General features: G+C 39.3%; 1 protein-coding gene across 1 annotated transcript in view; it reads left to right on the top strand.

Annotated features, from left to right (window-relative positions):
* Positions 1–10,225, top strand: part of LOC117176531 (chorion transcription factor Cf2) — a 62,074-nt gene extending 51,849 nt beyond the window's left edge. Inside the window, exon 3 of the mRNA XM_033366785.1 lies at positions 6,498–10,225. Within this exon, the coding sequence (XP_033222676.1) occupies positions 6,498–8,144 (1,647 nt within the window). The 3' untranslated portion in view covers positions 8,145–10,225. The remainder of the gene's footprint in view (positions 1–6,497) is intronic.
* The last annotated feature ends 1,141 nt before the right edge of the window (positions 10,226–11,366 follow it).

The following is an 11,366-nucleotide window of genomic DNA, read 5'->3' as shown; positions in this document are numbered from 1 at the left end:
TATTCAAAATATCAACATAAATATAAAAATTGCTAAAATTTTTAAATCTGATAATAGGACCATACCGTTTATCATTTTGAATTTTTTAAATTGGGACAGAAATGTTTATAATCTTTTTTCTCAGTACGCGTTTAAGATTGTTTTCAGTAACCATTTATAAAAACTCCCTGTAGTAATCAATTGAATCTACATCCACATTTTTTTGGCCATATTTAATCAAATAAATGAAATTTCAAAGATTAATGCTTATGTCTCCATCAAATGATTGCGAATCATTTTAGGCATCATTTTGATAGACTATGAAAATGATAAACCTTCATACAAGATTTAGACATGAATCATTACAATAGATGGGATTAGGATAACTATTACATGCTCTCTAGTTTTCAGTTGAAAGTTGATTTTCTCTTTTCCTTCCTTTTTCATATTATTTATTACAAGGTTGATTGTAAAATCTTCATTTTACAATTAAACTTCATACACTGCTGAGAAAGGATATAACTCTTTTGTACTTATTTTCTCTCGACAGACAGCCTTGTTACTTTTCATATTTGATTATTTCGTCGACAACAAAAGGCAGTGACCGATCGCCTCAGGTCTCGATTGTCGGTAAGACGTAAGAAACACATGGATGAACCATTTTACTACAGTGTTAGTGACCGTCCAAGCACTTCGGTAGCCCGGCTGGTTTTTTGGTAGCGGTTTGCCCGAACACCGGTGCTTTTGCCCTCAACCCACAGCCAACGGCCCTTCTACTCATCAGGGAGGCATGGCACACTGACAAGACTAGTGATGCATTCAAACAAGCCTTCAATTCAAACAAAAACAAAAATATTTTCGCATAATTTTTATTAAAAATATTCTTAAAAATCAATCTGATAATAACTTACACTTCAAAGTTAATCAAAACAACAACATTTTTAAAGTAAAATTAATTACATTTAAATTCGGATATAACGCCCCCGGATGTATCCCTTCCGAGAATTGACGCAACGCTGCAGGCTGGAGTAAAAGGAGCTGCGGGGAGTATGCGACGGGAATTCAAGTGTAAACAAACAAAAGCCAGCCCCGACACCCGCACAGTCTCCGAGTTTCACTGTATTTAGAAATCAATCTATAATTTCGTTCGGGAGTCCGTCGTATTTTGTTCCCCTGAGGGGATGGTGGTAGTACTGGGGGGAAGTATTGTGGGGTGGGGTGTATAGGTTAGGGAAATAAAGGCGAAGGTAGGGGTGGGGAAGAAAGTAGGTGAAGGGGAAGTATGAGATAGGAGAAAAGAAGGAGGGGAAGTGAGGAGAGGAGAGGGGATAATAAGGTCGGATATGAAGGTGGGGTAGAAGATCATTGGAGTGAGAGGGTTCAGTGATAAGGGGAGGGAGAAAATTTAAACAACTTAACTATCGCCTTAATAGACAACGAAACCCGCTTTCGTAGACGCATGTCGCCTACTTTGAATAATTTTGGTTTGTTTGTACTTGAGGTTGGTTCGAATTCATTGCTAAGAGTAGGGAGCTTTCGCCGGTGTTCACTATACCTAATACCTATACGCGCTTATACGTAAGCATTCGAGATCGTATATACATGAGAGAAAGATCAACCGCCCCACCTACGCCCACCGCGTCGCAACCTGTTCTGCTCCTCCCGTCGAGCTGCGGTTACAGGTTACAGGTGCCTCCCGGAGGCATTCCTCGTCCTCGCCTGCCACCTCTCCTCACCTCTCCGGGAAGCAAATTCTTCTTCGTGGCTCTCTGAGGCAGGCCACGCGGCTAAAGAAAAATTACTCTCGCGAATTACGAGAAAATTGCTCGGACCTACTGAGAAATTAATTCACCATTATTTCACTTAGTCTGCCTTTTTCTCCTTCGAGTTTCGCAAAGTTGTTATTATTTCTTTGAGGAGTAAGAGGTCAGCAATAAATAAGTCCATTTAAAAATATATAAACTTCCCTAGGGTTGAACTTAGTAAAAAATAGTCGCAAAATTAAAAACAATGTTTGTACCCACCAAATAATTTGAAAAAAATGTATACAATAATATTTATTTATATGATACTAAAATTGATTAAAATCTTAGAAATACGTTTTTTTAATGTTTGTGAGTATATACAAATTTTAGAAATTTGGTGACATTTTTGCACCAATTTTGACCCAAGGGCAAAATTTAGTTCAAAAATGCTAAAATTATCTGAATTACTGAGAAAAATGCGATTTTATACTACCTTCTAAATGAGCTCAAGGACATAAAAAACTGTTCATTATTTCCAGAGATATTACAATTTTCTTAAATGTCGAAACTTGGCGTTTTTTTGCAATATCCTTGATAAAAAATGTCATGTTAATATTATAAAAATTAAGGCACTTTCACAACACCATAAAAACCAGGCTTCTTGTCTGATGTTTATTGAGGGTGCCAACTAATTTTAATGGTGCAAATCTAATTCGGGTGTCATCCTTTGTTTTCAACACATAATATTTTTGTCATTATGCTAAAAAAGTAAATAATGGACCTATTCACTGTTCGCTGCTTACTACTCAATTCCTTTTCTTCATTTTATTTTTATTCCTCACCTTTCTTTGATTTTTTACAGTATTCAGTTAGAAACAAAAGATTTTATTTTGATCATAAAATTTGTACTACAAAACTAATGACTCTTTCACGTGCCGTATTATTGTTAAGAAATCAATATTTATGATAGTTTTGTAAATTTATACCTGTATGCATTGTGTAGAGACTAGCGAGTATAAAAAGTAAGTTATAATTCTGTAATTGAAACGCAAACGTGAGCAATAAAGTAAAGTCAATAGTGATTGCGGACGCTTGAGCAGGTTTCTTTTCAGAAAACGTCACTTCCCGCAAATTAAGACAGTTCAGCTTTTTCGTCACTGCTGTAGGCAAATGGCATAAATAAGCCGTTCTTGCAGAATTACGAGTTTTATTTCAGACGATTACAACTTCCGTTCAGTGTCTTGAATCTTGAACCGCTTTACAAGACCTGTTTTCCGAATGAATTAACAATAATCCTGGACTAGATTTGTGGAATAGGATGTATACGATGTGTACCACGTTTCTTTTGTATAATGTTGTTCCTTAGCTTTGTAGATCTGTCACGCTAGACCAGAAATGAAAATTAGAAAAAGGCGTCCTTTTAACTTCTGCCGACTGTTTTTACTTTCCAGGTTGTTTTTTCCGTTAAAAAGGGCTTTTACGAGTTTAAAGTTGATCAAAATGCAACTATTGAAATTAAACGAATCTCCTACAATTTCAAATTTTCCAACGTTGTATGTTTCAGAACGTTGTATGTTTCAGAAAGGGACAATTTCAAATCTGGAACTGTTCAAGATTTGTTTGTACTTTATTTTGATTTACCTGATTGTATAAAAAGCTATTGTTATTTTCCAGGTTCTTAGTGACAATAGAAAATTTTGGTTCAACTTTCATAGAAGGAAACAAAGAGTCTCTTTGGATACGCCGCATTTATAAATTATTCTCAGAAACCTACGCTGTCCTTAATATTGGGATAATAAAAAAAACTGAAAATGCCTTGCTGGTTCTAAGGCCTAAGAGGCGGAAAAGGTGTGCGATCACGCGTGTGAACGTACTTTAACGTCGCAACCTATATACACCCACGCCTCTCGTCGAGGACCTGTTTCTCTTTCGGCCTCAGCGCGATCTTAAATATTTCCTTTTTTTCTCTACCTCCCCCTTCCATCTTTACTTCACTGCGTTTACGAGTCCCCTTTAAATTTTACGACGGTTATCAACGGCCCTTTCTCTCGGCGCCCGACCGCCGGCATCAGAAATCGAAAGAAGAGAGCAGATAGGGAGACCGCCGTTGAAAAGGCTGATGATATTGATGAAAGGGTGGGGGAAGGGCGGATGAGGTAAAGTTTGAGGACTCGTTAAGGAAGACATCGACGGACCGACCTAATTAGCTCAGCGATCTTTGATCGAAAAGAGAGACCATCAAGTCTTTCGAATACACAATTCATGATCGGATCATTAACGATTCTTGAATATAGATCGTGCCGCGATCGATCTCTTCACGTAATTGGTCAGTGGACCAATCCATGGACACGTGCGATTTACTTCGCCAACACAAAATATCACTGGGTTGAAAATTGAGGGATTCTTTTTATTTAATGATCCCCAAACTAGTTTCTCTCCTACAGATTCCAAAAACATATAGATTGATGTAGTTTAGACTTGATCCTGAACATCAATCACTATACACTAAATGTCGGAAAGACGCTGCAAGTAAAAAGCGTGTCACAAAAATCTTGAATATAATCAAAGGCCAAATATCATCGGCGAGGCGCTGAGACTTTCTTGCGAATATACGTCATCATTACACAAGAAATGAATCATTGGTATCGATTTGCCGCAGTGGAGGGACATGCAATAAATCGAAGTGACGTCGATCGATCTTTTCGCGAAAGCGGAAGGCGACACGACGCTGGATAGAGTTTAAATTACTCGATCGTCCGGACGGGTCACTTTTTTTCCATCAAGCCTTGCCATAAGTCATCGATCACGCGCTTCGTCTAAGGAGAAAAGAAGCGTTCAATTTTACCAAGTGGCGCCTTGGGAACGATAAGTCAGCAATCTGCGCTGAGGTGTACTTGGAATGGCAGAACGTGGATTTTCGCTTTTACCCGGACTGGACGAAGTTCAGGATTTTCTTCAAGCCAAGTCTTTCGCGTACTTGAGAAAAAACATTTTATGCTCCAGTGATCTCGTAATATCAGCTACTGTGCATAGATTTGCTCAAGGCTCTAACTCGCGGTTCAGGATTGCAACTTCTCGTTGCGTTCCGTTGCGCACGAGGAAATTGCCGGTACGCCGTTTGCCGGCAACCACGTGCCTCCTACGCACGGATTATTAATGGTCGACCACGTGTCCTGCAACAAGATCAAAAACTGATCGTTAAAAGGAAGGGTCTTAGCATTCTTTAATTTCTAGTCTTTTTATTTAATTATACATGGAGCTAGACGGACCAAGCCAAGTAAAAAGAATGTGCCAAAGGAATTTTAATAAGATACAAATTATATAAGTGCTCATAAGTACGGACCAATTCTCCATTTCATTGGGATATATACAAATGCAGAAGCTATCGGCGAAAGATCGCATTACCCCAACATTGCCTTGATATAAGCAACATTGTAAAGTAATTTATTCATTACTATCTGGGACTTTAATTTATTTGAAAAAGGATTAAGTTGCTTTCGCCGCCGGCAGATCAGAGAAGAGTGACTCACTCTCGCCAATTTCATTGAATATTTCGTAAAAGCCGACGTTGGAACTTTAAATATAAAATAATAAAAGTAGTATAAGCACGGTTCACATCACCTGTTCTTCCTGATTAGCATAATCGTTTTGTTCGACACGGCAGATCAATTTTTGTTTGTTTCCAGACAATTCCAGGAATGAGAACGATAAGTCGCGAGAAGAAATCTCACATAGCAATAAAAAGAGATAAAAGTGGCTCTACCTGATTAGTATAGTATAGTACCATCGACAAACCTGAATTTTGATTGGTAATTCGAATCCCGTTTAAGAGTTTTGGAGAAGACCCGCTGTTTATTTTTAATGGCGCTCAGCGCGTACACGGAAACACATATAATGCGCTCAAGCAGCGTATATGATTTATTTGATCGAACATTTAAATTCAAAAATTTAAATTCAAATAAACACCCTCTACTCGTATCTTTTATAGGCTGTTTTCTATGTTCTATGACGAATTGCCGTTATGGACGTTAAATTAAACTTACAGAGAGAAATTCCTCCGTGCCTTTCGAAACTAAGTATGGTTGAGTAATGATCTTGGAAAATTTATGAAAATTATTTGTCACTGTAGACAAGTAATTCAAAATGGATATACAGAGAATTGTAATAGACTTATACAGACAAAGAATTATAACTTCATCACCATCATCTTTCGAAAGTTGACTATTACTTTTTTCCAATTTCTTTATTTCTCGACAGAACAGTTTATCCTCTGGAGATGGACTTTTTTTATTTCTTGCTGCCGCGCGTTGCTCAGTCGATGACAGTTCAACGTCTATAAAACTTACTTTTTTCCCCATTCCATCATCTTATCCGTTCCATGTATTCCCCAACGTGTTATAAACGATTCAAGTTGCAGTCTCGTAGCATTTTTTGACCGAATTATCCGGAGAGATTTATACGACTAACCTAAAATAGTGATGCTAGAAAACTTCTAAATTTGTAAACCATTCCTGTCGGTTAGCTTTGAAATACTTGAAACAGTGAATTTATATGTACATAATAAATGTATATCTTTATAATCATCGAATATTCTTTCTCTTGCAAAAACCTGTTTCCTGTTCTAAATTTAGAAGTTAAGACTTTAAGAGCAGCTGCAATATATGCAAGTTTCTTAAAGTTGAGGACTCACATTTCCTGTTAAAAAACTTATATGAATAAATAAATTTTAAATTGAGGCATTGCATTCTAAAGTAATAATCATTCTTGTTTTAGAACGGACTGGGCGGCAGTACGGTGGTGGCCGGAGGAGTAGTAGGCGGCATAAGGGGCCCAGGCGGCGGGTGCCGCTTATCCTCGATGACGATGGCCGAGAGTGCCGTGGAGGACGCCGCCGCAGCACCACCAGGTCCGGCGAAGCCGCCACCGCCTTCCTGTACAAATAACAACACCTTGGCGGCGACGGCGAACCGAAACCACCGAAATCAACGCAAGCGGAAAGGTCTCTCTCAAGTACTGGACATCCTCCAGGCCCATAGAAGTTCTCCTTTGGTACCTAAGTGCGCCAGATTCGACGAGACAACTCTCCCATCCGAAGAGGAGGAAGACGTTTTTGGTTCTCCAAGATCCTCCACAAGTTCGATCCTCGATAGTCCAGGAAACAGTTTTCTACCACTCAGACAAAAGGAAGAAAGTCTATCACCCCCAGAACTGGATCCTGGAGTCAATCCTCATCTTCATCACTATTCTCATCACCGGAATAACTCGCAGAATCGACATAATCACAACAATAACAATAACAACAATCACCATCAACATCAGCATCAAAATCACCCGAGTCCGAACCACCCGTATCTGCATCATCAGAGTCAGAACCATCTCCCTCAACCCCACCAGCAACAGAATCACCTACACAATCAGAATAATCATCCAAGACCTATTCCCATATATACTGGCTGTGGTTGCGTGCATTGTGCAACATCTCCAATGTTACTTCATTCACCAACATCACCTCTAACTCCCTCAACACCTCTCACGCCCCTGACACCTTTGACTCTCTCACCCCTCACTCCCGTCTCACCATCCTCCTGCAGTTTCGAACATTACCTGCACACCAAGTACTTGCCTGATATCGCACGGAAACGGAGTCATTCAGTTTCTGATGTACCTGGATGGGAGAAGAGGCCTCAGGCGGATTCGACGATGGTTGCACATTCACCTAGAACTGGTTCTCTCGAGAGTAACACTCCACAGGAATCACCCCTAGACCTTTCGATGAAGAACTTAGGTCAGGGTAGACCACCAGCATTGCAGATACTACCTCCTGGTGTAGTTACCAGAGGCTCAGTCAGCGTGCCGGTTGTCAGAGGAGATGTGGCTTCGCCTACTACTAAGGAAAGTGTAGCAGTCAGATATAATCTTGAAGTTTCCCCGGTGGTAGAGGAAATGCCTCCCGGAGCAGACGTCGCCTACGTGTGTCCAGTTTGTGGGCAGATGTTCAGCCTTCATGACAGGCTCGCGAAGCACATGGCATCTAGGCACAGGCGACAGGGACCTCAGGATGCTTCAGCAAAAGCCTATCTTTGCGATGTTTGCAAACGCAGCTTCGCCAGGTCTGACATGCTCACCAGGCACATGCGGTTACACACGGGCGTAAAACCTTATACTTGTCGGGTCTGCGGACAAGTATTCAGTAGATCTGATCACCTCAGTACTCATCAAAGAACCCACACTGGAGAAAAGCCATACAAGTGTCCTCAGTGCATCTACGCTGCTTGCAGGAGAGATATGATCACGAGGCATATGCGGACTCATGCGAGGTATCTTGATGTGCAGACACCGAAGAGCGAACCTGGTGCGAGTCCGGAAAGCCCCACATACTCCCAAGGTATGGTATCGCCTTCTACTATCAAAACGGAATGACGATCGCCAGCAGGATGATCTCGAAGGTCTTACATTTGCAAGAGAGAATTTTGCACACTCCGAGAAGTTCTGGACAGACAGAGCTTCATTTGGAAGGTATCAGAAGGTGCTTCAAGCTCAAATCTTTTGGGAACGAAGGCCACTGGAGTTCTGAAGGATTGCCATTTTAGGAAAACTTTGCTGAGAGATCGACGTCGTAGAATGCGAAAATCAGGCGTTTGATTTGACTCCGAAGTGAAATTTGGATTTTCAGCGAGATTTGGAAGACTGCCCCCTTTCGATTGAGAATCGAGAGTTACGACTAGGGTTACCAGATCCTGTCTGAAGGGTTGTAGTTTAAATTATTGAGAGTTGGGTTGGTCAAAGTATAAAATATCGAAGGCCTTCTGGTGACCCTAGCACTGCCTTATCGACATGAAATGTTCGTCCTCTGAAGGCAGTGTCGAACAGTATTATCGTATTGTATCTCCTTGTCTTACTTTCATTTTCAGTCTCTCTGTTACTCATTGTTCTTTTTTTTTTGTTATTATCGCCTTTGCCGAGAGAAGGTGCACGAGACGGCGAGTCTTCTTTCTCTCACAATTGCGCGATCGATTATTCTTTCAATGTACTACGTACGCACTTACTTAATCTTACTCGTAACACGTACTTCCACCTTCGAACCTGTAGGCGATGGACTCGCGTTACAGGAAACTTTACCGCTCGTAAAAGCAAACTGAAAGTCAGAGTCAAGCCGAAGGATACATCTCTTGTCTTTAGATACATCTTCTAAACAAGATATGCACCACTAACATCGTAAAATCATTCTTGTGGAATGTAAACCTGCCGCTACGTCTGAGAACAATTCTTAGCGAAACCACCCACCGATAATTGAGTATATAATTATGACTTTGGATTTGCTTTTGCTGAGCGAAAAGTGCTCTTTCAAGAATTGCAGCTTAAAGATCGAAAAAACAAGGCATTCCTTAGATGGAAACGGTGCTTAAGATTTAGTGTTAATATCCTGATTGGATATCGTTGCGATACTCAAATGCCCTAGCCGTACCCAATTGTATTCATTGCTCAGAAATATTCTCTCTATTTTTAATTTTAGTTTTCGCCCTCGTTCTTTGATACTTCATGCTATTGCGTCACATGGTGTTGACGTTGGCTTCGGATACGGCTTGGTACTAGCGAAAATATACTTACATGTGCCAAATTTTTAGGTCAGTCTCGGCTCAATCTACCCTTCTTTTACTCTTGCACAACATTTTTTGACTTAGCGATATAGTGCTCGACAATGTTGAAAAGTGCCATTCGAGCTCAACTTTGCTGCCTTCATTAAATCGGAAATTTTCTCGTCTTCCGTAGTTTTCTGTAACTTGTAGAGTACAGTTGAAATATTCTATGTTGGATTTTACAAATTAATAATATTTACAGATTGACTTTCAACATTTATTCAGATCCGATTTCATTGAATGTAGCAAACTTCGTCAAAGTCTCCAGAAGGATTAAATAGCCTAATATGAACTATCTTAAAGAAAATCTAGTGCTTCAATTGAAAATAGCTATTATCAAAAGAAACTTTCCCATATTTAGACGAAGGAAAGGTTTCGTTCGAAAATGTTTTAAATTCCAAATTTAAAAAGGAGGCTCTGCTTTTTTGCTCTAAAGGATATGTCGGTCAATTTTAATTCTACTCAGTCAACGTGTCGCTCCAACAGAAACGTCGATTTTCACTTTTTCTCCGATTTTTTTGCATTATCCGGTTGCGCGTCACCTGTACCTGGAAAAAATAAACTGTTCGTTTTCGGATTATTCATGTTATTCGCATTTTGTTTTTACCAATAATCGAGCGAGGGAGTATAAATGAACACAGGGAGGGGAAAAACGGAGAATCTATGATGTTTGAATGGAGGAGTTCTTGTCCGAAAAGATATGAGTTTAAGGTTTAAGACGAGCGAATTACGCACAGTGAGGAACTTTATATATGAAAGGTTAGCAAAGGAAAAACGTACCTGCATAAAAAAAAAGAAACTGAAGTTAATGCATACTACAATCGTGCAGTAACTCTGTACGCTTACTAGAAACTAGTGTTATTATTAGTGACGTTATTGCTATTTCTATTATTATTAATATTATTATTATTACAGTAGGAGCGAAAATCGTCAATGAAATTGTACTTTCGAAAGAATCTATTAGGTGAGTTTTTGTAAAGTATAGAGGTCACGAATCATGCAGGGCATGATTTCCATTAAAAAGCCATTTTTCTATTAGTATTTGATTCCTCAAAAGAACCAGTCAATTGTCTTAGAATGATGAGGACCAATTTATATACCTACGTCCAAAGGACATTAAGTTATGTTTTTTTGTATTTGTTTTGTATGACTATTTGTCGGAGACGGAGCGTGTTAGTCTCCCTAAAATTTAAAAACCTTTTTGAAAAGTTATTAAGTTATTTGGATATTTAAAAGAAGGAGTGAAAGATCGACTTTTTTCCTCTGCGAAACTCCGTCCGCTGGACAAACCGCGGAAACTGTTCGTACTTAAATTTTGAATAGTCGTCAGGATGATCCAAAAATAGAACATATTTTTCTGGTCTTCGTGGTTTGAAATCTTCTTTTTAAGAGAACAAAAGGATTTTATAATATTTTCTTAAGAAGAACTATTCAGCGCAAAAATTTTGCACTTTGTTAGCATTTATTTTTGGATCATCCTTTTTTATATACTGCAGACAAAAATTGCATGTACACTCAAGACAGTGATGTTATCCTGGATAGATTGTTAGTTTAAAAAGGCGAGTGATGACATCGACCTGAAAATCTTGTTTTATCATAGAAACTATAGAAATTGTTAAGATTGAATCCATGACACGTAAGGCTAACGTCACTGTATCCAGAGTCGGATTTGGATGACTGTATTTTTGTACGTCGAGATTTTTTCTAGTGTAATGGTGTTAAGCGCTTAAGACACACCGATTGATAGACGTTAATAGAGCGAAAAAGGGAAATGTCGAGGTAAAAAAAAACGAAAATATTTTTCGTAATTTCCGTTCTTTGCTTGCCACATCGCTTGCCCTGTTATTTGAAGACTCTTATATTTATGTGAATGGACTTGGAACGGAAATCAAAGAGAAACGTGAAAAGGTTATAGGTACATCGTTATCGTTAGAGATGTTCTTGTTGATAACAGATGCTACGGTTTTCGACCAATCCTCGACGCCCTCGAGCTCTTCCGTATTCG

The sequence above is a fragment of the Belonocnema kinseyi genome, chromosome 7, assembly GCF_010883055.1.
Source record: "Belonocnema kinseyi isolate 2016_QV_RU_SX_M_011 chromosome 7, B_treatae_v1, whole genome shotgun sequence".
Taxonomy (NCBI): domain Eukaryota; kingdom Metazoa; phylum Arthropoda; class Insecta; order Hymenoptera; family Cynipidae; genus Belonocnema; species Belonocnema kinseyi.
This window is presented reverse-complemented; position numbering and strand designations above follow the sequence as displayed.